The following is a 27,393-nucleotide window of genomic DNA, read 5'->3' as shown; positions in this document are numbered from 1 at the left end:
TGCCCGTGCTCCATCTGGAACAAGAAAAATGTAAACAATTGTATCTCAAATAAAATAAGTCTCCTCGTATATAAAGGTGTCAGCCAAATAAGTAAATATAAATATCAATTAAACTAAAATGAAATCTACAATAAAAATAAATTAAGAGGTGAAAACAGGTTTGTTTATTTGAATTGTTTGTTACATATATTCATTCTTCCTTTGATGATTTTTTTCTGAATCAATTTATTCCAGTAAGATGAAAAAATGTAACACATTTAGCAGTGCTGTGCGGAATGCCATTCCAAGCATCACAATCAGTCACACCATGTCAATCAACCTGCACATTTCTGAGAATTGTAAAAAAAGATAAAATACGCTGGGGAGAACATGCAAATTCCACACAGACTGTTATATTAAGAATGACTTAACTGCTAACAGGCTGCCTGCTATACTATTGGTGGACAATGTATTTGATTACATTTGATTAAAGCAGCACCAGAACATTTAAGATTTTGAGTACCTCACTGTTTCTTAAATATATTACTATAAAGGTGTTATTTTTAAGACAAGCAAATTGATACCATGTTGTCTGTCCCATGTCACATTCGAAACTAGGGCAACGTGTCGCTTTTAGTATTCATCAAGCCGCCTTCAGTTCAAGACGCGTATGGTACAGACTTTTTGTCCGAATGCGTCTCCCAAATTAGCTAATACATGGGACACGAGAATTACATTGTTACTGTCATACTCAATCGGAAAATTATTTTTATTTTATTTTGCAAATGAAATAGGTGTTTAATTTCATTAACTGTGAAACAAATCGATTAGTATTTGCAAATGGAGAAAAGCTTCCATTCATTAAAAAAAAGAAAAGGCGCACGCGCTTTTCGTTCGTTTGCAACTTACAATTTTCCACCATTGTTTGTGACTCACATAAAATGATTTGTTTTTCTAAATATAACTATAATTTGGAACAGTAAGCTTGTCTTTTCGGTATCTTAAACCTTACTCTTGCAGTCTTATCAATTAGCCCCCTCCCGTCTGTAACTGCCTCTTAAACCTGGGTCTGATAGGGTAGACAAGCGCGGGGATAATAGAAGGCGAAACCGCTTTCAGCCGGATTCTTGTGTGGAGGAGCTGGTTGGCTCGGACTTTATATTAAGCGGTTTGCTGAGTCTTAGCTGCAGCATCCTTTTAGACCGATCTGTATGTGCGAGTTGTTAGAAGCATGTGCAGTTGTTTTAAAAAATAACATTATCAGGCTTTTATATACGGGCAGTTTCTTTATCGTGCGTCTGTATTAATAAGACAAAAGAGGTGCACGCGTGGAGCACTTTTCGCCTGTGCTACTGGATACATTGCGAGGACATTCTCATTTTATTGACCAGACCCGCTGGCTTTTGTTCATCCTAGTTTGTCGTGCGTTTTCAGGTTGTAGCTCATCTTCTCATCGGAGCTACGATCCCTTAGTAGCGCAGTATAGAAACGGAGCATCTGGGTCCTTAGCTTCTAAAAGTGAGCCACCGCTTTTCCGAAAATGTGCACCCGGCTTTGGTTCGTCACTGACCGCAGAATCTTCGAAGATTACCCCCAGAGAGAGATCTACCGAGCTCTGCAGTCCCGCTGTACTGATGAGGAGATTGAATTCAGGCGGGTCCTGATGGACGAGATGGTTATTACCATTGAAATGGGTAATTTAGGTGAGTTTAATTTTTTTCCCTTCCCTTTTAATTTAACGCTTCCTGAAAAAAAAAGTCTAGTGTGCCCAATTTCGGGAATGACTTGATTGCATGGTGTAACGGGCTACATTATCAAGCTTCGTCATTGTGATGTATTGATTTACTGAAGCATTTCGGTTTTTTTCTATTTTCTAAACCATTCATTATATACGTAAAGCGGCTTCGTGCAGGATGTTCTGATCCCGTTTATACTGATTATTTTTAAGAGAACAGGTTCCATTTTGTTTTCTGTGCATACAGAAATAATAGCTTCAAAAATTCAATTTTTAAATATTGTCGAATGTTTGTTATGGGCTGGTGTTATATTTATTGACAAATACCCTCTCATTTTTTTAAAAAAAAAAGTACGATTTGCGTACGACAGCCGCCAAAACTAAAATTTTGCACGTGCAAATAAAATAGCACAGCTGCTCGGCATGTGCACACCTTTTGTTAAATGGCCACGCTATTCGTTAAAGGTGGGGGATTTTGCTCAGTTTTTTTCATATCGGGTACAACTTGGAATTTGTGTTTTAAGCTTTCATAGAAATGCCATTGTAACATTTGTATTTACATCTGGATATATACGCACCTGGAATGATTTCCCATTGTCCATGAACCGTGTGTGCTGAATGTAGGTGCACCACATGGACGTACCATTGTAATTTTTTTGTGATGGTAGATTTATTGCTATCGATCGGCTAAACTAGTTCCTCTTTTAGAAATGTGCTTTAGAAGGGGGTGGGGTGCAGATATCCAGCTCAAGTAAAACGCTGGAATGAAATACCCCCTTTCTTAAGTAGAAATTTTATTCTGTCAAACGCGTGTGGAATGTAATCAAAATACTTATAAATCAGAACGAGTTGATTAAATGTTCATTTTTTTTTTTTTTTTTTTTGTGCGATGTGCAGAATAATGGCGCCGAGGGGTTTTGTGGTTGGTCTTCAGCGCCCGAAGCCTCCATTAAGGCGGTCAGCCAGTGTTAAATATTCCTCGACAGCTGCTGAGGGTTGGGGCAGGTAGGGGGTGTATTTGTGCGTGTTTCCGGTTGTCGCTGACATCAGTATTGACCGACTGACCTAACTTCTTGCGCGCGCTCTTGCTCGCCTACGCTCTGGGTGGAGAAAGGTTGGAATACAATAGTGTAGTACCAAATGCCTTGCAGTCCAAGCGAGAACGAGCACGCACGTACGTTAACAATCACTTCAGTTATACAGTATTATGCATCCGACTGCGCGGGAACGCAGAGTTACAAGTGCTTAGTTGGGAAGAGATGACCGTCTCTAAAATGATCTAAGAACGTGCGTCGTTTGTCAAGATACATATATGTATGTATATATGTGTATGTATGTATATGTATATATGTGTATGTATGTATATGTATATATGTGTGTGTATATATATATATATATAATATATAGTATATATGTATGTGTGTGTATATATAAAATTTCATATCGGAGTCCTTTTTGTGTAGTGCATAATTGTACATTTTAATGAAAAAAAAACATTCCTCGAGACTTGCGTACATAATGAACTGGTAATACAATAGTATTTAGAAGCCTATTACTGTACATATTTGCATGTATGCACGTACCTGTATACGTGGGAGGCACTTCAGCTGGTATAAGTAAAGTTACAGTATAAAACAATTAGTTTCTGTAACACTAATGGAGAAAGAGACTTCATAGGGTCGTGCAGTCAGGGTGGAAACTAAAAACATGCAACCTTGTAACTTGTTTAACTTGCCTCCCATTTTGCTTTCCACTTGCTTTCAATTCACATTTTTAACTATTGATGTAAGTAAGTTGAGTTATACTGGAAAATTCCTTAAAGCTGTTTATCCAGTATGTGTTAACATTTATCAATATTCTGATTCTCCTCTAGATTTGGGCTGATGACTAATAGAAAAACCTTGCTATTCCTTGATGCATCAATTCACACATATTTAGTTCTGACTATTGTCAGTGATAACAGATCCCCCAATTTTTTTTCCATTCCTTGCCAGTTTGAATAATGTTCTTTTGAATATATTTGTGCAAGGGTTTGTTTTAAATAGAAACTGTAGTTCATGTTAGGTAAATGTCATTTTGGTCAGTACCTTCAACAGTAGCGATCAGTGTTCCAGTTTTTAACTTCATGTCTAGACCTAAAAGCCAATTACAGATTGTTAATCTTGAAGTGAATGAATGTAAACCTGATTTGACTTGTCATATTTATAAACCTCAATTACTGTTGCAAGTAGATATCCTGGATTTAAAGTAGGTTGTCTGCACCAGCTTTAGTGACACAAGAAGTCTATAAAATTTAATTGTAGTTCACATGTGCATTTGACAAATGTTTTAAAGAACAAGATACGACATCCATCCATTATCCAACCCGCTATATCCCAACTACAGGGTCGGGTGGGGGAGGGGGGGTCTGCTGGAGCCAATCCCAGCCAACACAAGGCAGGGAACAAACCCCATGAAGGGTGCCAGCCCACCGCACCGCATCACACGCACACACTAGGGACAATCTAGAATCGCCAGTGCACCTAACCTGCATGTCTTTGGACTGTGGGAGGAAACTGGAGTACCCGGAGGAAACCCACGCAGACACAGGGAGAACATGCAAACTCCACGCAGGGAGCACCCAGGTCTCCTAACTGCAAGGCAGCAGCGCTACCCACTGCGCCACCGTGCTGCCCCCAAGATGCAACAATGACTACTAAAACTTAAGGGCATAACTTTGTTTTTTTTTCTGACCATTTGAAAAATTTACATTAAATCATATTGCAGTGGTGAAGAAATTACTTTCCTGAGGTTTATTATTTGTTATTTTGACTTTCTTTGAATTATAAGTGTGGAGAGACTCATTGTTTTTTTTTTTTAATATGCTAAAAATACCAAATCTTTTGTTTAAACTTCACATCCAAAATGAAATTTTAAATGTGAAAGGTGTTCTTAATTAAAAAGCAAAGAATGGGTTAGAAATTCCCAGAGTTGCTGGATTGACAATTCTTGTCATTAAACTTTTTAAGGTACATAACCAAAGTACATTTGCCCTCACACTTGATCAAATTCCATGGGATAAGTTTTAATCATTGTTTCAAGCATTCAAGTGTTTAACGATTACACCTTTTTTTTTTTGGTAAGGTTGAGGAATTAAATCCAAGAATTACATAGGGCTAAATACTGGATGCATGTTAATGGGAAGAGGTATTTGTGTAGGGGAAATATGCTTTAATTTTGATATTTTGTGCACGCTATTACACTTAAACAGTCAAAATGTCTAATGGTTAAACTGTATATAAAAAAGTATATATTCCAATAGTAGGTACTAGAACTTGAAAAATGTACTGTAAATTTCCTGGTGATGTACTTTTATTCAAAAGCTAGTCCTTGGGGTTTTTTGGAATGAAGTATGTTTGCTTTTCTCTAAATGTTCCATTTATCAGAATGGCTTAGACATTTCAAAGATGGTCAGTGTTCTATGGTGCCTTTTCAGCCCCTTAAATACAATAAACTATTACATTGCCAAGATTCTGAATCCTCCGATTGGCAAGACTGGCTGGCTGCCTATGGTTTGTCAATTTTCTTTTTTAGTATGTTGGCAAAAACTTGTACTGGAGTGATCAAAGTAAATATTTCATTGCAAATATCTACAATACTCCACAGTAGTGGGGAGAGAGAGGCTGTAGTCTCCAGTAATCTGAAAACTAAGGAGAAATTGCATCCACTGACCAGCAAAATGTTTACTTGCTTCTGCAAGTATCCATGGTGTTTAAATGACAACATTAACATGTGAAACGTATTCCACTGCCCTTGTTTAATTATCTTGTTTAAAACATCCTTTCATTCTCTCATAAAAGACTTGTAAAGTGAATGGTGTGTTTTTATATATATATATATATATATATATATATATATATATATATATATATATATATATATATAATATATAAAATACACACACACACACAAACATCTATTTTACCAGCTTGAATGGCAAGAGTTTCAAATGCATGTAGCCAGTGGAGTGTCTTTTGAAATGAATTGCAACTTTCACACTCGGTATGTCTTTTCTTTTTCAGTAGTATGAATCTAGCAAGTTAAATTTGCTTTCTTAAAGTTGGGTACTATTGTATTAATCTTTAGCAACCTATTGCATAAATTAGATAAATATTAATCCCATGGGGAAATTCAGATGCATACAGAAGCAGAATCATAAACAAGGATACAGGCTGATACGACAAATACATCCAATGAGTCAATCGATTTGATAAGTTTATTTTTATTGAAGTACATAATTGATGTTTCCCAAGTACATCTTTAATATTGGCATTGAAATGCTTCGTTTGAAGGCCAGATGCAGGTAAATAGTTGAGTCTATAGATAAACTATAAATTGTACTGATGAGCAAAAAAGTGAGGTGAGATGTATTCTTATTTGGCAGCAGGTTGTATTGGAGAATAAAAACTGCATGATTCTGCATAAAAGCAAAGTATCAAGCATTTGCATGCCTTTTTACTGTATACCCAATTAGTCACCATGATCATATATCACATTTGTTAACTTTGTTTTGACAGACCAGATGGAAACCAAGAAAATTCCCAAATGACATCGGACCATAATAATCTGCTTTTAAGGCTGTATTTGGACACATTTAAGTTTCTAATTTCTGATCTTTTTACTATGGTATTTTTCTGTTACAAAGTTATGAGGCAGAGTAATGTTCTGTTATGTGGCTACATATAATGAATGACTTTGTCAAGTGTTAAAAATGTATTCTCAGTTTCTTGATGAGAGACTTTGTCTTGCTATGTAGAAAATTCACATTCTAGATTTGTGAGTTGAATTTTCTAATTCTATTCCGCATAAAATGCTTGGATTGCTGGTTGTAGGTTGTTCGTGTTAATTTTCCTTCAAGTTGCCATGCTTGAAATGTGTCTATCAAGACAGCAAACCATTAAGGGGTGCATAGATGATTATATCCAGTTTAGACTAGTTCTCACAATGGCTGCTGTCAGCTTTTTCTTTTGGGGAGGAGGAAGCAAATAAGGAGTTCCCTGGAGTGCTAGATCTGGCTATTCAGTATGTAAAGTCTTACCAAAGAAAGGCATGTTGTAAATATAACTTTTACAATATGTGCCAACTATATGGTAATTCATGCTCCAACAAGACTGTTCCATACAAATTATTTCTGATTCTACTACATTCAAATTTCTTACTGCAGCAGCTTTGCAAATGGGGTTAGTGGCTATGGCAGCTTATGAAGATTACGAAGTGGGTCGGTCAAAGAATGGACTATGAATGAGCCATTTTTTTTTTATATGGTTATTAATTTTATTTGAAGCAAATAACTATCCATACAATCAAACTTAACAAACCAAAAAATTCAAGCCCCATCCAACAGAAAGAGGAGAGCCAACAACCAGAACAAATCTTTAAAAGCAGCAAGGAAGGATGGGTATTCTTTTTCCTTGTTATTGATTAGCGTCTATAGAAAAAAATCAAGTTTTGAACAGATTCTCTGAGTGAGAATTTTTTTTTTTTTTTTTTTTCCCCCAAATTTCAAATAGTGTAGAACACCAGTTACCCACTTACTTGGAAGAATCTCATCCCACCTCTATCAATTTAGCAAGAAGTCTGTGTGCTAGTAGTGAGGTAAAGGCAGTTACAATCAATTTGTCCTCCATCTGGGAGTACACCAAACACAGCTGTTAATGGGTTAGGAGTGATTATGACACCATAGCTGTCTGAGAGGCATTCAACAATTTTTGTCCAAAATTGTTAATTTAGTGCACACCCAAAACGTGTCCCAGTGAGGCTGGAGTTGGATTGCATCGTTCACATATTGCATCTTGCCTTGGATACATTTGACAGTTTTAAGGGAGATAAATGGCAGTTGTCTTACTCCTAATGTAGCTGTGCTTGGAAAAAGTTTCCAGATGGTTCAAAATAGTTTTTTTTTTTTTTAAATAACTAATAGATGGGCATTCCAGCATTGGTATGACTCATTGCACAAATAGTCCATAGTGCACAATAAAAGATTAAGTTGAATGATTGAATGCTTTGCATATATGGAGCTAGATTGAATTCAATGCACGGCTGCCTTCCCCTCCTTTTCTAAAATATTATGCAAAAGGTCTTTTCCCCACCGTACTGTGGGATCTTTGGGGCTTTAAAATGTTTTTATATATTAATAGAGGTGCTATCTGAGTCTTCAAGACTAACCAGTATTTCATCTGGAGTAGAAATAGGTTGGAGGCAAGGAAGACTGGGCAAGTTCCATTTAGCAGATTTCCTTATTTGAAAGTAGTGGAAAAATTGTGTTGATGAGAAGTTTAAATTTTAAGCTTAATTGTTTGTAGGATGCAAAGAAATTATCTATATACAATTAAGTGTTTCAATCTTGGACATTTTCCTAACATTAAATACTCCATGTCTGAGAGGGCACAAAAATGGTGGTTGTTATGTAGAGGTGCAACAGAGAAAAGCTTGTCTTAAAGTGCTACTGCAAGATTTTTTTCTATTGCTGACCAGGCTTGTGTTTGTTCATAGATTTGTGTTGATGTCCAGGTCTTTGTGGCTTGTATATTTGCCGCCCAGTAATAAAATTGAAGGTTGGGTAGTGCTGTGCCCCCTTCTGTTCCAGGTTGTTGTAAAGTCACCCTTTGGATTTGTGGCTGTTTTGAAGTTCAAATATATTAGGTTATGATTGAATCTAATTTCTTAAATGATTTATTTAATGTATACATTGGTAATTTGAAATAGAAAAAGTTAGACAGGGATGTTCATTTTGACCGTGATTATCCCTGCTAATGTGAGATGGGGGTAGACCATTTTATTCACGTTTTAATATTTTTCCATGCAGAATAGCAAAATTGTTGGAAAAAGAACGAGCCTTATTTACTTGTGATATTTATTTCCTAGGTAATTTTAAACTGATCTGCTAAGATAAATGGGAAAGAGTCCTGTCTAATTATGTATGCTAGGGAATTCAGTAGAAAAAGCAGTCTTAGTCAAATTTTGAGTTCAGATAACTTGAAAATCTGTTAGTGCTTTATAAGACTGCTGGCATGGAATTTTGTGGGTCAGAGATGTACGGTACCATATCGTCTGCATATATTGATATTTTCTGTTCATGTCCTTCTCTGGTAATTCCCTTTGTTTATGCATCCTTTGTCGAGTACCACATTCTAGTTTGAAGTAGTCTGAAATACAATCTGAGTCCTCTGGACTGTTATAAAATAGTTTAATTCCTGCATATATGTTTGGGCCAAACCCAAATTTGTGCAATGTGGTGAATAGGTAGTTCCATTCATTTTCTATAACGTTATGGCCACTGTTCCTTTTAAACATATTGACTTTGTAATAAATCTTTTGTAGAATTAAGTGTCGTCCTGAACTTTTGTTCATAAAAAAAAAAAAAAAAAAGTGACACTGGTGCAAGGTACTTGCCAATACTGGACAAGTTAAGTCAGTTGTGTGACAGATTTGTGTGTACACCAATACTCGTAGAGTAAAAATGGTGCTATAACAGCGTAGTGTTAATGTAATTTAGCCTGTGGTACTTGGCCATATGCAGTACTCTTATTTTGCACATTCTGCAGTGTTTTTTTTTTTTTTTTTTTTTTTGTTTTGTTTTTTTTTTAAACCACTAATATGGTGGACGTTTAAAAATGAGACCTTAGTGTTTTTGTTTTGTTCTGCAGTGACTAAGATTTTAGCAGCAAAAAGGGTTCAGATATTTTAATGGAAATTACTATTTTTATGGTATGTGATTTCCTTTGTGCTAGGCCTATTTTGCCATATTACTGCTGCAAAACAAATAAAGGTTTCAGTATAATTGGACATGCTGTGCAACTGAAAAATAAACACTGGGATGTATGAAAATGCTGTCTGATTTTCTTTGGGCTCGGTGTGTGTGGGAGTTTTCTTCCCTACTCCATAAAAATGTGCACATTAGGTTTATCAAATTTCATAATTGCATACACCTGCAATCTGTTGACCATGGGTAATTTACACTGAGATGAGATGTTACTGGAAACCCGTTTTTCGGGTACAGCAAGCATCATGTTGCTGTATACAAGCGTGAATTATTTATTTTTTTGGCATGTCATATGGCACACTGATCAATAACCTAAACAATATCTAGTATCGGTATTCAGTTTGATATTATAAATCTACTTGGCTTTCAGATTGACATGCTTCGTTACTTTCATGAATGAAAAAGTGATGCGTTGCTATAAATTTGCCTACAAAGCAATTTGGTTTGCTCTGGGTAGATACAGATGACTGTACTATATATAACTCATCTGACTCTTGCATTGCTTTTAGCCTAGCCATTTATGCTTTTTAATTTTAAAGACTGTACATTAAATTTTGTCTCTATCTAAAAATTTACAGTAACTAGTGTATAGACTAATCTGGGACTATACTGTATCTTAAAATGATGTACAGTAGTTATGAATAAACCATCTGTGACTCCAGTGCCATTTCAAGGTTAAAATGTCGTGCAAGAAGCTCATTCAAGTTTAATGAATCTCTCAATTATATTAAAGATTAGTAGAATACACTATTGAAACTGTCAAAATTTCAATTTCATTTGCAGGTTTACGGATCAATGGTGAATCTGTTACAGCCTACCCACAAGTGGCAGTAGTACGTGTTCCTACACCCTGGGTCCAGAGTGACAGTGATATCACTGTGCTTAGGCACCTGGAGAAGATGGGTTGCCGATTAATGAATAGACCCCAGGCTATCCTAAACTGTGTTAACAAGTTCTGGACATTTCAGGAGCTTGCAGGGCATGGGATCCCTTTACCAGACACTTTTTCTTATGGTAAGAATCTACAATGCATCTGTTAGTTGTGTGGTGCCTATAGTTACAATACTATATTACAGTATAAGAATGTTACAAATTATTTTAATAAGACTTCACGTGATGTCTGTGGAAAGTGTACAGTTTATTATGACAAAGTAATGTGACTTCTACTTTTTACAAGTCTTTTGAAATTGTCATGGATCTACTATAAGTATTTAGTTTTGAAATGATTGATCACCAAGGCCTATATAGTATGCAGTTTATGAACTGTTTTTTGGTTTTCAGGGACTGATCTTTATAAATCTGTCAAGTTAATTCATCCAGTAGTATCTTGCAGAACCTGATGTGTGAACTTTTAGCTGTTGAAGGTGGTTTTGAATGAAAGTTGTTTATCTTGTGTTGAATTAGATAGATAGATAGATAGATAGATCTTTATTGTCATTGTCACTAATGAACAGACTAAAAAAAAGACTCGGTAATGGGAAAATTAACTTGTGTGCATAGGTCTTGCATTTGAACTTATTTCCAAAATTGCAAATTTTGCCAATTTACAAAACCCAATGTCCTTTGTTTATGTCAGAAGAATGTCAACCACTTTAGTGACTCATCAATGTTTTGGCAGTGAATCGGAAATGGGTCATTTATTCATTGAACTAGAACTTGAAAATCCCTAGTTGGCTTTACAGTTGAAAGAAAAAGGGGAGGGGGAGGGGGGATGGACACTGCACACATGCTTTACCTTCCAAAAGGAAGCACAGGAAGTGGAGAATGCAAGTTTAAAAAAGTCGGCTGTTGTGCACATAACAGCAGTGTTAAGTCTGCTTTACCTCTACAGTAACATTGATCTTGTGATCAAAGTGATAATAGTGCAGCTGGGAGATTAACGTGAAGGTAAAAAAAAATCCCATAGGAAGCCACAGCTGCTAATATTTTCTTTGTAGAAGTAAGTTGCACTTGTATCCTTCATTTTTCAGAAACTTCATGTGCCAGAAAGTCCTATGTGATGGAATTAGAGCAGTATAAAACATTTGTATCATACATCAGAATACAATGACATAACAATTTTCATTACACGCAGTTCAAAGTGGAGTTCTTTCGAAATTTTAAAGTGTATTCACATGTGTGAAATGTAACTTTTTTTATTTTTTGTGGTAAGTTATTTTTGACTGTGATCTTACTCCATACAGTATGCATTTTGGATCATGCAGTGACTTGACACAGTACATCATTCAGATTTAACATACTGTTTCCTGGTTAGTTCATTAAATTGAGTTCTTACTATTCCTGAGAGTTAGGCAAATGTTCTGAGAGACACCCCCCCTCCCCCATTTAAAAAAAATAAATAAAAAAAAAAAAATTGACATTTTGTTTATAGTCTTTTAGTTGCTGCCCAAAGGCCATGACTATAAGCATGGGAACTGTGCACTAAATGTAACTTTACTGTCATATCAACAACACATTTTGGTATTCATCCCACAATGGTAAAATTCAAGATCCCTGCAACATTTGCTAGTCTCCTTCTTTGTTAAAGCTGAATGATAACGTGACTCCATTATGAGCTGCTCCTTTTCCCGTTCCCTACAACAGTGCCAATTATGACCTACTAGCAAAATACCCGCGCTTCGCAGCGGAGAAGTAGTGTGTTAAACAGGTTATGAAAAAGAAAAGGAAACATTTTAAAAATAACGTAACATGATTGTCAATGTAATTGTGTTGTCATTGTTATGAGTGTTGCTGTCTTTTTTTTTTTTTTTATATATATCTACATATACACATCTAGATAGATAGATAGATATATCAACATATATATATACACATATATTTACATATCTACATATATATACATATATATCTCAGCATATATATATACACATACATATATACATATACATACATGCATATCTATCTATCTATCTATCTATCTATCTATCTATCTATCTATCTATCTATCTATCTATCTATCTATCTATCTATCTATCTCTATCTATCTATCATAATCAAAATACCCGCGCTTCGCAGCGGCCAAGTACTGCTTTAAAATTTTTAAACTGAGGGAAAATGAATCAATAATAATTTTAAGGATCTTTGTATACCACGTTGTCAGTTCGCCCCTCCGGTTGTAATATGACCAAGCTGTGTGCTGAACTTACTCTTGAGCATGCAACGTACAGTTGGCCATGTGAAAAGCAGTCCTGCCTCAAATCAATGCCAACCTTTTGTAGGGTCTGTCCCTGAGACTTATTCATTGTCATTGCGAAGCAGAGCCTTAGTGTAAATTGGAGGCGTTTGAATTGAAATGGGAGATCAGAGGGTATAACGGAGATGCGAGGAATAAAAACTCTCTCCCCTGAGCCACCGCTAGTAAAAATAGTTGCCTCAATGAGGTTCTTTTGCAGACACGTGACCTCAAGTCTCGTGCCATCACAAAGTTTCAGTGGCTGTACGCAAATCCACAATCTGTTTCATATTGTTTTCGTACCTCATCAATTGTGTAGTGTGTTTTTTGAAGAGGTTTGATTCATCGAAGTGATCACTCCTGCTGCGTTCAGTCACTTCATGTGAGCCGCTCTCTTGTGTGATGTTGCGATGTCCACGGGTTTATTTAATGTTAGCTAAGACCCGGCAGTTAAGTTTCTCGCTACAGCAATTTCAACTGTTACAAAGTGATCCAAACTGTCGTTTATACCTCGTGTCTTCTCATTAAACTTGTATCTCGCGAAAATGGCATTGCAAACGGCAGCGGGTCAGTTCACGTGCTTACGTGGGAGGCATGATGACGCAATATATTTTGATATATATCAAAATACCCACGCTTCGCAGCGGCGAAGTACTGCTTTAAAATTTTTAAGAAGAAAAGTAAACCTTTTTAAACTGAGGGAAAATGAATCTAATTATTTAAGGATCTCTTTGTATACCACGTTGTCAGTTCGCCCCTCCGGTTGTAATATGACCAAGCTGTGTGCTGAGCTTACTGTTGAGCATGAAATCTAATGTGGTTTGTGCCCTTCAGAATGAAAACAGTTTGCATTTACCTTTTTAATAAAAGGCGAGCTTTTAAGCCTGAGAAATCACCCCGTAAATGCACACGTTTAATTGCACATGTGTTAATATGTATGCTTACACAGTATTAAAAGAACACTCAACAATTAACGTCATTTACCTTCGTTCCCGCGTTTGACTCGTGCTGTAAATCTCTTCCTTGTTTTCAGTTCACGTGATTACGTAGGAGGCGTGATGACGAGATACATGACTCCGCCTCCTCCATTAGAGTATATGAACAAAAAACAGGTTCCAGTTATGACCATTATGCGTAGAATTTCGAAATGAAACCTGCCTAACTTTTGTAAGTAAGCTGTAAGGAATGAGCCTGCCAAATTCCGACCTTCCACCTACACGGGAAGTTGGAGAATTAGTGATGAGTGAGTGAATCAGTCAGTCAGTCAGTGAGGGCTTTGCCTTTTATTAGTATAGAGTACTTCACTTGCCATGTGGATTCCTGACAGAAAGTGAAGTGGTTTGATTGAGGAGTTCACACCTTAACTATCACAGATATCAACTCCTTTGCACAGGCTCTTCCTTTTACTTTCTCATTCTTGCTCCTGCATCAAAGTCCAACAGTGATAGTTTTTTCAACCCAAAAGGTAGTTGTCTTTCATCCTAGCTTCTTGGAATGTCTGCACACTAATGGATTTGATCACTACCAACTAACCACCTTGGAAAACTGCCCTTTGTAGCCTCAGAGCTCCAACACTACAAGGTGGACATCTGTGCCCTCTGTGAGACCTGTCTTGCTGATGAAGGATCCATTATTGAAACCACAGCTGAATATACATTCTTCTGGAAAGGTACCAGTCCGAGATGTAGATCCACAGAATTGGCGCCTCTGTCGAATGAACTGCTGTCAATAATCCCAGAGTCCCCTGTTGGTATCCACTCGTGCTGCTTGACCCTGTGCATTCCACTGGAAAGAAGTTCTCAAATGACAATGCTCGGCACATAGTGGTTGTCCTTTTCTTTCTCTGTTGAATCCATTGTAGGACCATGTTTCTCTTGACAAAAGTCCAGAATGTTCCTATTTCAGACAAGTTTTCCTTACTTGGAGACTTCAACACACAAGTTGGAAGCAGTTGTGACCTATGAAATGATGCGATTGGGAAGCCTGGAACTGGAAACATGAATGCAAACGGACTCCATCTCTTATCCTTCAGTGCAGAGCACTGTCTATTACCAAAACAATGTTTCAGCCCCCTAACAAACAAGATGACGTGCATCTCATCACAGAACTGGCACCTCCTGGACTGTGATTGTCCAACGGCATGATCTACAGGATGTCCTCATCACACAAATATTAGGAGCATCTCTTGAGAGGTAGGTTCGGGTTCCACACACTCAAATTCTGAAACGCTGCTTATCCACCAGCATTGAGGCACATTATCAGCATGGATGAGTCTTGGCTTCCCTGGGTGGTCCTGTATTGGTGAACTTTCTGAAGGATCCTGACCTCAAGTCAAGCCAAAGAAATGCTAGAAATTCTATTTGAATTCATTCTCTCAAGGCCTGTTCCATTCCACACATTCGGCTTGAGATGCTTGGTAAGGACTGTGTGCTTTGGAGACTGAACTTTGAACGATTAACTCCTCAACAAGAGGAGAAACCAACCCACTATGCCTGGGGGGCAGTTTCCTTGCCCATTGTGCCCCTGGGTCTGCTTTCCCAAATTTGCTGTCCCACTAACGTACACAGATTGGGGGGAGTGATGGAGCTGGACAAATGGATGGACATTGTCAGATCGACAGACAGCCACACTCACCTACAGAATTCTTTTATGACTCGATTGTAATTCTCATTGTTCCTCCTGTTGCTGTTTGAATGTAGTGGTGGGATTAGTAGTTCATTGCATCATAGCATGCTTGTTCAGCTTAGGGTAGTTGGCAAGCAAAAATCTCACGTGGTAATGAAATGATTTCATTACACTACAGTAGTGCCTTAATTGTAGATGGCATGGAAATACACCATGCAGTGTGCATCATTTGAATTATCCCTGTATGTCATTTGAAATATTTTGTGAGTAGAAATGTCCTGTAATGTAAACACAATAGTTTATCTACCTTAACTGACTGAAAAAAAAAAAAACCCGATAAAACTTGTGCATATGTTTATTATGATAGCTTACAGTGATAACTTAGAGCAGGCATGTCAAACTCACTACCATTGGTGGGCCGCTTCGACTGCCATACGTGTGTCAGTGGGCCGCACTGTAACAAATACTATTATACAAAGTTACTGTAGCTTTCTTTCCAATACTGAAAACTTTAAAAAATGTAACACTTAAAGTTTAAAGAAAAGCAATTTTATTTCCATACAATCTCCGTAAAACAGCGTACAATTAGTCTTAGCCTCTTAGCTAGGTCCTTATGTTATTATATTATATTCATTATATTATATTCATTGCTTATATAGGAGTCTTACAGTGTGAGATCTTTCTTTTGTCCTGACACAAATGCATCTCTTGTTAGTAACCAGTTTGTTAATATCAGGCTTGAAATCTTGTGCAGCTGCAACTTTTATGAGGGATGAAAGGTGCTCGACGGTAAGTCTTGAGCGATGTGGGGTTTTTGGTAGCTTTCATTAACGAAAACAATTGCTCACAAAGGTAAGTGCTTCCGAACATTGACAGTACTCTCGATGCCAACTTATGGATCTGCACATACGAAGGTGGCAGGTAAGCATACAAGCCTGGCACACCAACTTCGTTGTATTTTGCCTTCAGAATAGAATCTGACTGCAGTTCAATTAATTCCATTTGGATATTCTCAGGCGCATTCTCAACGTTGTAAGAGTATGGTGACGTAAACAGCGCAAAGTCCTGCTCGTGTGAACTGAAATCACGAAAATGCTCACTGAATTCATTGCTCAGTAATTCAGGTTGGAAAACAAATCCTCCAAAAATCTAATTTTACTTTACTAAGTTTACTTCAAAGTTTATATTGTAAAATAAGCCGATATGCAAAAAGCCACCTGACCTACACTAATTATACAACCTCAAAATCACAAAAATATATTAATAAACAACTCACCAACTTCTCGCGTCCCCTTCAGATCTTTAGCTGTAGTCTGCACTAACTGATCGTTACAATACTAGCACAAAATTACATAAAACTAGAGCAAAAAAAGTGAAAATATGCGGGCTATTACTACTCGTGATGGTCAGTTCTGCCCAGTGGCCAGTCTCAGCAGCCCAGCCAGTAGTGTAGCCTGCCTGGGGTGGCTCTAGGCTCATGGCGGCCCTGGGCAGAGGGAATCGGTGGCCCCTTCGCCTGCCAATGTCAATATGGTATCTTATGCACGGCGGATGGCCACGTCCATTGCGGACACTGCGTAGCCGCCTCGTGCTCATGACTTGCTTCTATATGCGCATGTCCGTATCTTGAAAACCAAGTGGCGGCCCGTGATGTTCTCATTACGGCAGAATGTTATAATACTACATGTACAGTAGCTTACTGCTCCGACTCTAGCGACATTAGTAAATACAGCCTACTAATTAACAAGAAACACGATGTTTTTCGGCCACATTGCCGTCAGCTGTGCCGTTATTTTCTTTGTTTTATATTCAATATATATTGGCATGGTGGCCCCTGGGATTTGGCGGCCCTGTGCAGGTGCAGAGTTTTCACATGCCTAAGACCACCCCTGCTCCCCGCTGCTGCAGCCTAGCACTTCAGTTGTGACGTCGCAGCTCATTAACTTTGGCCAAGGCTCGTGGCTATACTAGCAGATGATGTTTCCGGTACCGTAATGCCATGGGAAAACATGCTTTTGTCAGAAGGCAGAAGTAAGAAAAGTCAATAAGTAACGCCGAAGATGCAGAATGATTCAATCACAAATGATAGTAATCATTTTTTGTACAATTTCAGTGCTAACTAGGATCTGTCATGCGGGCCACACAGATTTCTGTTGCGGGCCACATGCGGCCCGGGGGCCGTGTGTTTGACATGCCTGACTTAGAGCAACCAACTTTGGCCAAAGACCTTTTTTTTTTTTTTTTTTTTTTTTCTCTCCCTCTCCACAACCATTTAAAATGGACGGTTGGACCCAAATATTCCCAGGATTGGTCAATAGCATGGAAGTTGGAAGTCATTTGCGTACAGTCTTGTTAATCAGTCTACCTATTGACATTATGCTGACTTGATCATGATATTCAACAATAGTGCTAGTGACTTTGTTTTTTGTTTTCTTCAATTTGAAAGCCCATCTGGTCATATCGAACATGATAGTAGTGTTAGTTTTATTTCATGTTAACAGACTGGTCAATAACCATGTACACGTGGCACACTTGCACTCACGGCATTAAGCTTTTTGGGTGGGGAGGGGTGTGTGCAACATGGATATTCAACCATGTTAGAAATTGCAGAACTGGCACACGTTAACAAAAAGTGAGTGCAGGAAATGTATTCTGAATGGAAGATGTATTGATAGTGACTAAAATGGAATGTGTGTTGCGCTTTTTTTTATATATTTTCACATTTCCAGGAATTTTTGACCTCCCCTCGTATGTTCAGAAGAATGCTTTGAAGTGATTGTGTTATGCTCTCTAGAAGTGGCGAACCAAGTGGGATGTTTTTTTACATAACTTTCAGACTTGCTGTTTCTGTATAAAATGTAGTTCTCAAATATCTCCAGATGCACTTCCCCAAGACCAATATTTTGCCCCTTAATATACTGTAAGGACTTGAAAGGGAGACTTGCAAAATATGTTAAGTGGACAGTCATGCTTTTTATATACAATTTTTAAAAAAATTTTTTTTTTCTTTTTTAAAAATAGGCGGCCACGATAACTTTGGAAAGATGATTGATGAAGCAGAAGCTTTGGAGTTCCCATTGGTGGTTAAAAATACAAGGGGACACAGAGGTATGTGCTTTGTCTGTGCCTGATGTGGAGATTGTGTGTGGTTTTTTTTTTTTTTTTAATTGCATGATTCAGACTTTTTTTTTTTCCTTTCTTTCTTATCAAGGAAAAGCTGTATTCCTGGCCAGAGATAAACCTCACCTCTCTGACCTTACACATCTAATCCGCCATGATGCTCCATATTTGTTTCAGCAGTATGTTGAGGAGAGCCATGGACGTGACATACGTGTCATTGTGGTAGGAGGGAGAGTAGTAGGAACAATGCTGCGTTGCTCCACAGATGGCAGGATGCAAAGCAATTGCTCACTTGGTAAGTTTTGTTGTGACTGGGTTCCAAAAGGAAGAAGCTGGCAAGGATCTTGGGTGAATAGGCTGAAACTCCTCTATTCTCTTAATATAAACTTTATACTCTTAAATGCCAATCATTAATTCATCCCAAATCCTTGTGTATATATAATTTTTCAGACATTTAATTCAATTAACTATTGGCAGCTACACAGTTCATAAATGTCAATATACATGCACTTAATAGGTTTTAAATGTTTAATCAGTATTTGCACTAAAGAAAACACAGTAAACCCTTTATCGGTCAGGGTTCAGGACAGATGGATAACAGCTACTTTATAAATGTACAGTATGATTGGTAAACAAATGATTATTCACTAAAGAACTAAATTAATTTATATAATACTAGACATTAAGCCTGTTACAATAACGGGCACTAGAACAGTAGTGCATAAACATTAGTAGGAACAGTCTATATTAAATGGTAAGGGACCTTGACCTTATTCTGTTTGGCAAAAAAAAAAAAAAATTAAGAAGACAAATATTTTTGGAAGAAGCCTAAAGTAAAATGATAAAAATAAAATTGAAACGTATACGACAATACAGTAAATGTAATATTAATTATATTTATCCTCTCCTGTGTGGCTGTTGATTGATGTGTTGTCTGTTTGAAGATCTCCTATCATGCCTCTTTATTTTGGCTTGCTGTGGTGTCTCTCCAGCAAGTACTGTGCAGTTCCCCAGCAAATATTTTAATCTGTGCTGGCGTGCAGCTGATTATTGTATGTGTGGCGTCTCCCCAGCAACGGGTTTTTTGTGCATGGCCGCAAGTACCCAATCGGCACTCTCCCCAGCAATGATGTCCTTTATTAAAGTGCCCAGCGCATGTGCACTTCACCAGAAGACACACGCACACTGACACATGGACGCACACAGGGACTTTATTAAAGAGGATTGTAATGACCAGTGGAATGAGCAAATGTAACTGAGGTACTGGAGTATTCTGCGATTTACTTGCAGTCCTTGTTCCGTAACAAACTGGGCTGTCTTATATGGATCACATCTCCAAAACAATGGCAGAGAAAGCCTTTTTAATCAGTTTATCCTCTGCCACTTATGTTCTGTCGTCTTCTACATTGCAAACACTCCTGCTTATTGTCTCCTAACTCTCTACTCTAAACATCCTTCTGCTGCACTGCATCTTCCTTTTTCTCTTAACATGTCCTGTCACTTATCTCCTAAGGGGTGTCCACCCTTCACAGAACAGAAGCCCTTCAACCACTCCCATCACTTAGAGCATGGAGACTGACTGTTAATCGAGTGACAGATAATTGAGGTTTTACTATATACATTTATTGTATTTAGACTATTTTTACTTTTTAGTGTACCAGCTAGTCTTTCCAGATTCTTGAGATGTAATTATAAATATGGATTAGCATTTTAACTGTGCAGTTAATTTCTTACTAAATTGTATACTGTATGATACACACAGTACAAACCCTTAAAGCTGCAAATCTAATTGCATTATCTGATGTTCATAATATATTTATCAAGAACACACAAGGCTAACCTTCTTTACAAGTAAAATAGTCAAATTTTGCTCTTGCACTAGCTCACCTATTTACTAAGCAGCAATTTCAAAGTCTCTGTTCTTTTTCTAATTGAAAATGAGAGGTGCTGAACTACACAAAAGCTTACTGACATCGACACTTGGACAAGATGGGTTTTTCTTTTGGTTTTTGTTTCTCCTTTATTTCATTATTCTATTTTAATGTTACTTCATTTTCTAACCCACTTAATCCAGACTGGGGTGTGGTTATTGGAGCCTATCCTAGCAAGCATAGGATGCAAGGCAGGAACAAACCCTGAGGAGTGTGCTAGTTTATTACAAGATGAACACCCACACATCAAATACACACTAGGTCAAATCTAGTTTAGCCAATTCACCTTACCTGCAAGTCTTTGGACACTCATGTATAAACAGTGTGTATGCACAAAAATGTTGTGTACGCCTGTTTCTATGCTCACATCGTGATGTATAAAAGTTAAACTTGGCGTACAGCCACGCACATTTTCACACCAGGTCAAACCATAGCGTATGCAAGTTTTTGGTCTCGATTTTGCAAACTGGCGGCACCCAGTGTCAAAGCAGTACTACTGTTCCTGTGTGGTTTGTTTATTTCTTAGATTCACATACCTGACGCAGCTTTATCAAATACCCTGAAATTAACCACATATCATTTTTTAGTTAAAGTCATCTGATTGTAATCAATCTGTAACCATATAATGGTGCCCTGAATGGCCAAACTATTCCAAATACCATAGCCACTTTAGTTTTGTTACTATCAGTGCACCACTCAGTATTTTAACCCACTGCATCCGAGTGTGGAGTCGCAGCTCTACAGCAGCTGATCGGAAAGCTCTACTGCAGATAGCGTCAAGAGCAGGGAGAAATCTCAGGATAGAGCTGCTAGCACACGCTGCCTCAGCCATGCACACAGTCTATTTAAAATTCTCCCATTCGGCAAACGCTTCAGAGCCTTTCCTGTGCGGACCTCGTGGTTAAGAAACTGTTTCATCCAAAGAGTAGTCCAAGTGCTCCTGGTAGAACTGTTTTATACTTATTGGTACAATTGCCTCACTGTAAACTTGCATTACAGTTTTAATATTGCACAACTTGAGCCACTTATGCATTCATATTGTATATTTTTCACTTTTTTTTTTTCCCCTATTTTATAGGAAAATAAGTTTATGGAAGATTTGCATATCGAATCTCCTTTTACCATACAATAACAAAGGAATTCAGTTCAATTGCGAGCACATATTTACAGATGAGTGGCTTCTAGGTCTATTTAGATTTCTAGTCGCTATCTTTGTGGATCTCTTTATCATTTTAAAGATGAAATGCATTAGTATGTAATTTTTAATTTCATTTAAAAGTATATTGTTAATGATTACATATGTGAGGATTAGGTGGCACAGCATCTGCGATGAGCTTGCGCCCCGTTCAGGGATTGTTCCTGCCTTGCACTGTATGCTTGCTGGGGCTGGAGCGACCCTGGATGGGTAGATGGATGGATGGAATAATTTTAAACATGTACTATGAAGATATTTCAATGTTCCGTAAAAATTTTGAAGAATTGGCGTTTTAAGCTTGCAGATGGCTTGACATTTATTAACAAATCAGTTCTTTATTTGGAGAAAGAGAGAAAAGGACCGGAATCGGGGGTTAGTACATTTAGGAAGAGACCGTACTGCTGCATTAAATTTAAGGGTCATGCATGGGGCAGTAAGCATCTTGCAGGAGGCAGGAACAATCTCTGGAAGGGGTGCCAGCTTGTTGCTACCACTGTGCCAACGTGCCTCAATGTTTTATACATCCTTTAATTTCTACATTTTAGTATTTAAATTGTTCAGAGAGCTGTAACATCATAAATGTAATGTATTCTGTGTCCTGTCGGTGGAACAGGAAGCATGTAGTGATTTTCACACGCAAGAGTACATTTAACATGCTACTTTACTGTAGTAACAATGGGATTTGAGATACTAGTAAATTAAACTATTTTTAAGCTGAAGTTTATGACGTCCTACCATACGTAGTTTTACTTTGTCCATTAATGTGGAAATTTTGATCTTTTTCCCCCCCAGTGTCCCAGGTGTTTCCCCCCCCCCCCCCCCCCTGTACTCTAATACACTTCCATATGACACTCAGACAGACAGTGGGCTACGACTTGCCTTTTCATGGCGACTTTGATATCTGTCCACTTTTTTTATTTCGGGCAATGTGCGACTTTCTGAACTTGAACTTGTTGAGTTTCTCCGCCTCTCTGTCACTCCATCAACTTCCTTTTGTTGTTTTTATAGCGCTGCTTAAACCAACAAACAATATATTTTTCCTTGCTTCTACTTGGTATTCGCTGAAATTCTTTTTTTCCCCCGTGCTTTTACCATTGTCTTTTCACAGAATGCAAAACATAAGGGGCTATTTATATTAATTTGCATATTCAAAGAGGCGTAATTCTAGGAGGAGTCGGGGTGGAGTGACATGCGAATGCACGAGTGTTACTTTTCATGGTGACTGGGATTTATGTAACACAAGAATGTGGAAGTTGGCATATGCACAGATTTAAGCATCTGGATTTTTTTTGTGTACGCACATCCGTTTTTTTCCATATGCCATGTTTTAGTGTGAATTCTACGCACGGCGTTATGCATGAAGCCTCCGGACCTGAACCCAACACTAACACTGTGCCACCATGCTTCCCCATTCTTTAATGTAAAAGCCAATATTCTTGACTTTTGAAAAAAGAGAAAGAAAAAAAGTCTTAACTGCTCTGTTTTTACAGAAGTTCTTGGAGCAAAAGTGACACATGCTCAGTCCTTTCATTACATCCACAAAAATGGATGTAAACACTGTTAATGGTGGACTTTTTTTTCCTCCCAGATGCTTTTAGAATAGTTTATTTACTCTGTAGTGGTTGCTGTGTTTTGATGTATCTTCATTTCATGTATCCTACAAAATACTTATGACCTGATACATATGTGAAGTACACTCAAATAATGACTATTAAACAAAATATTAAAATTCCACACAAGTCTGTCAGTGTATAGTTCATAAATGTAAGCCACCTTTTTTTGGCTTTCTGCAACATTTTTTCTCAAATGTAATGCTGTAATTACACACTATTTTAGTAATCCAAATTTTTAAATTCCGTTTCAGATTTCCTGCCATAAAACAGAATTAAGAACCATGCTGTGGCAGGTATCCCTAAATGGGGTGTAACAGTTCATTCTGCTCATGATTTAGTTCAAATAATACTTGGTACTCCATTTTTATTCATTCAGACTTTGTTCAAAATTAAGATAGGAATAAAAAAAAACTTCAATGGCAATGCATTTTCCTTGCCACTACATAGTCTTAGGCTTAATAAGACACAGAACACTTCTAAAATTTTTCAAATACAACTTAAAAATTAAGTTTGTTACTTGTATAGTAAATTTGAAATGTATAGTACAAGACATAAATAGGATAACTAGATTGAATACAACAACCGTGACATGAAGTCTGTGGTAGAGTAAGACTTAATCTACTTTTCTTGTCTTGGAGATCAGCAATATTTATTTTTTTTTTAGGTGGTGTTGGAATGATGTGCACTCTAAGCGAACAGGGCAAGCAACTTGCCATCCAAGTTTGCAATATCCTAGGCATGGACGTCTGTGGGATCGACTTGCTGACCAAGGCAGATGGTTCTTTCATGGTGTGTGAAGCAAATGCTAATGTGGGCTTTATTGCTTTTGACCGTGCCTGCAACTTGGATGTAGCTGGAATAATTGCAGACTATGCCCTGTCCCTGCTTCCTTGCCGTGGCCTACTTACCAGACGCATGTCTCTCCTCTCTGTGGTGTCCAGCACCAGCAGTGAAGTCAGTGAAGAAGCAGATGGTCAGGGAACAGTGGGCCTCCTTCCAGGAGATAATTTGTCCAGTGCTTCATTGGACAGCAATGAGGAGATGCAGTCAGCAGGGTTTAACATCAACTTTAATCAACTGAAACTTCTGGTAGAATGAAGTGTTTTAGGGGTAAGGACTGATTCTAGAATAACTGGCTACACCCATTACTTCAAAGATTTTTTTTTTTTTTTTTTTTGTTATATATATATATTTTTTTTTAATACACTAGTGGCTTGACCCTAGTGAAATGAGTGGCATGAGTTTCTGTATGGAACTTTTTAGTGTTTCTGTTAATGTGTTTATTTTCAAAAATCTTAATCGCTTCTGAGTGACTGAAATGGAAATAGAGGTTAACAGTCTTATTTTAAAGCTGCTAGTGTCAATGTGAATGCTGATATTCTGAACACTGACAAATATACCCACATTTGTGTCTGGGGAATTTGAGCCATTCTCTGCACACTTTAAAAAGCTCTGAAGGCTTTTAAGATGCTTTTTCCCCTTCCCACACAACTAGAAAAATTAGGTTTTAATTTTCTGTGGCCTAAGGTCATGTAAGGATACCTTTTTATTTTTAATTATAAATCTATCATTTTAAAGTGGTTAGGTATGCTTAATTTCTGGCATGTCTTCAGCTGTGCTGCATAATGAAGTCTCCTCCCATCTGACAATTTACCATGTAACTCTTAAGTATTTGCTGCAGCAATTTCCTATTTTGAACATAAATTGGAAACATTTTGTAGTTTCTTGGACATTACAGATACTTGGTTTTGAAAAAGGTTTATGAATAAAATACAGCCCTTACAGTTTATGCAGACATCTGTCTAGGCCATATCTTTCCAATGGTTCTGATAAACCACTTGTTTAATACTTCAATTAAGCTGGTCTTTAAAAATAACTTTTTACTCATTTGTCCTTTAGCCTTAAAAAAATACATATTTTTTTTTTAACCCCCAAAGTAAAACAGTGCACCCCTCATAACAGTGCTGGTCTAGAGATGTGATGCTATGGTTCACATGGACATTCCTAATCCTTGTTAACACTAAATTATGGATTTATTTATTTATTTTTTTAAAATAAACTCCCTACTTTTTTTCCCCCAATCCCTGCTATAGTATTTTCTTTAGCAAGACTTCTCAATATCAAATTAGAATCCAAGTGTAAGCTAAACAGGAGCTCTGTGTCCATATGCTACTTGTTTCCATTTTTATATCAAGTCCGTTAAACAAGCCAATCAGTTTTCTTACTGGTAACTTTAAAAAAAAAAAAAAAAAAAAAAAAAACACACCTCCAGCATTGTGGTGGAAAAATACTTTTGAACTTATGGCATTATTTTATATCGTAACTTATTTAAGTTTTGTTTTTTTTTTTTTGTTTTTTTTTTTTTTATATAAATGTTGAGCTGCAAAAATGGCTTTTTCTTGGGTATTACAGGCAGCAGATGGACACATTTTCTGAATGCTTTTTGAACAGTGAGCTGCTTCATTAACAGATTTCAAGGTCCATATTCAGGTGCATCACAGACCAATTTGTTTATCTTATGGGATGGATTGTGTCACAGTGTGGAAAATTTTTAAGCAAATATTGTAAATACATGATAGAAGGGTATGAGTAAAAATTATGCATTTAAATCTGTTTCCTGTTTACCCTTAACAGATTGCACTGTAACTACTATATTTATTAAGCTGCTTTTACCACCTGCTGAAGACAAAAATCTGCTTGTCTTGATTTTGATATGCACTTTAGTGAGCCCAGTTTCTGTATAAATACAATTTGTTAATTCAAATGTATCTACAAACACTACAGTTAGCATCTGTTTCTGCCCAAACCAAAGATTGGGACGTAAACACCAACAATTTGGAAAGCACAGCAGTCACATTTACTAAAGTATTAGACTGGGTCTGATTTGTGCAGCATGAAACATAGTGCTACAAAGCATGTACAGTATTTACAATCTGAAATAATTGTTTCATTGATAAAGTATTCCTGCAAATATTTATAAGAAATTATTTCCTTCTCCGTCTATGGAGAAAACTAATTCTTAAAGCCAATTACAGAAAAAGCATTTTGAATTAACACTTTTCTTAACCTACATGATGCAGGACTGGGCTTGACTGATTGCTGTACTGAGCGGTACAGTCCCTTTTGACCTGAAGCAGGTGACATGCTTAAATCTATAATAGGGTGCAGACATTTTACAAGGAAGAAATGTTGCCAGAATAAGCAGCTGAAATACTCATGGATATATATTTATAGTGTCTGTTCAATGCAGCTGTTTGACTTTAACTCTTTGTGTGTACGTGTCAGTTTTAGTATCCATTTATGTACAGTGTTTTGAAACACAAATGTTTTTTATATTTTAAATCAAATGTTATGGACAAATAATAATCAGATATACATTAAACATGTTTTACTCTGTGTCAGTTTCTTTGTTTTAAGCTTTGAATTCTGCTACAGCACAAAGTTTCTATACAGAAGACACTTTGAGTGTTGGCTGATCCTTTTTACAATATCCATTGGAGATTCCCCTGGTTTCTTCATTTCCTTGGTGCTGTTTGTGAGTGGTGTCTTCCTGGAGTTTTGGGTAAAAGCCTGGCCTCCTGATGTGAGCCTGCAGTTGACCTTCCTAAAGTTAACTCCAATGACTCTGGAGTTCCATGCTCTAGCAGCATAGCTTGTTTTATTACAGCATATCAGGTAAGATGTCTAACCAACTCAAGATAATTGATTTACATATGTCAAATGAAGGTATAGCATTTTAGATGTAAACTTGGGGGCTGCTGGAAATATTACAAATGTAGGAGAAGTTAATCTTGTGTATGCTTTCATCACTTTTCAGTTTTTTTTTTTTCTTTTGAAAAAGCAAGCACTGTTTCAGTTGTGAACTTTTAAAATTGATTTTAAAAATCTTCTAATGGCAGGTAAGTCATCAATGTGTATTTTCTGTAGATACTAACTTTGCATGGGAAAGTGTTTCTTCACTGTTTTAATATATTGAATCCACTTATTTGAATAGACAGTGAGGTTAAGCTTAAAAAAAAAAAAAATCATTTTAGTCTTTATGGAACCTTTTATTCCTTTTCCACTTGAGTAAAAGGTCTCTGACAAAATCCTTAGGGTTTTTTCCCCTCTCCCATTTAGTACACAAGTGTTTTTTTTCCCCCTTCTTCCTTGTGCTTTCAAACTGTGCTACAACTAGAAGGTTAAAAAAAAAAAAGCACTTTGGAAAAGTCCAATGCCCATG

General features: G+C 37.2%; 1 protein-coding gene across 2 annotated transcripts; it reads left to right on the top strand.

Moving 5' to 3' along the window:
* The first annotated feature begins 356 nt into the window (after positions 1-356).
* LOC114658004 (beta-citrylglutamate synthase B-like) lies at positions 357-26,960 on the top strand. 2 transcript variants are annotated; one of them, XM_051931733.1, is made up of 6 exons: positions 357-1,682; positions 10,299-10,529; positions 18,334-18,420; positions 18,524-18,727; positions 23,836-24,281; positions 26,574-26,960. In XM_051931733.1, the coding sequence occupies exons 1-5, from the start codon at positions 1,520-1,522 to the stop codon at positions 24,267-24,269; spliced, it is 1,119 nt and encodes a 372-aa protein (XP_051787693.1). In that variant the 5' UTR covers positions 357-1,519; the 3' UTR covers positions 24,270-24,281; positions 26,574-26,960. The 2 variants fall into 2 exon arrangements, with proteins under 2 accessions (XP_051787693.1, XP_028665854.1); XM_028810021.2 differs by lacking the exon at positions 26,574-26,960 and having other exon boundaries at positions 23,836-25,378.
* The last annotated feature ends 433 nt before the right edge of the window (positions 26,961-27,393 follow it).

The sequence above is a fragment of the Erpetoichthys calabaricus genome, chromosome 9 (assembly GCF_900747795.2).
Source record: "Erpetoichthys calabaricus chromosome 9, fErpCal1.3, whole genome shotgun sequence".
Taxonomy (NCBI): domain Eukaryota; kingdom Metazoa; phylum Chordata; class Cladistia; order Polypteriformes; family Polypteridae; genus Erpetoichthys; species Erpetoichthys calabaricus.
This window is presented reverse-complemented; position numbering and strand designations above follow the sequence as displayed.

Bases quoted from the DNA above. Each gene is read 5' to 3' on its own strand.
- LOC114658004 (XM_051931733.1), top strand. From the start codon at position 1,520: ATGTGCACCCGGCTTTGGTTCGTCACTGACCGCAGAATCTTCGAAGAT. The intron at 10,530-18,333 runs GTAAGAATCTAC...TTTTAAAAATAG, and splicing joins ACCAGACACTTTTTCTTATG to GCGGCCACGATAACTTTGGA. The intron at 18,421-18,523 runs GTATGTGCTTTG...TTTCTTATCAAG, and splicing joins AAATACAAGGGGACACAGAG to GAAAAGCTGTATTCCTGGCC.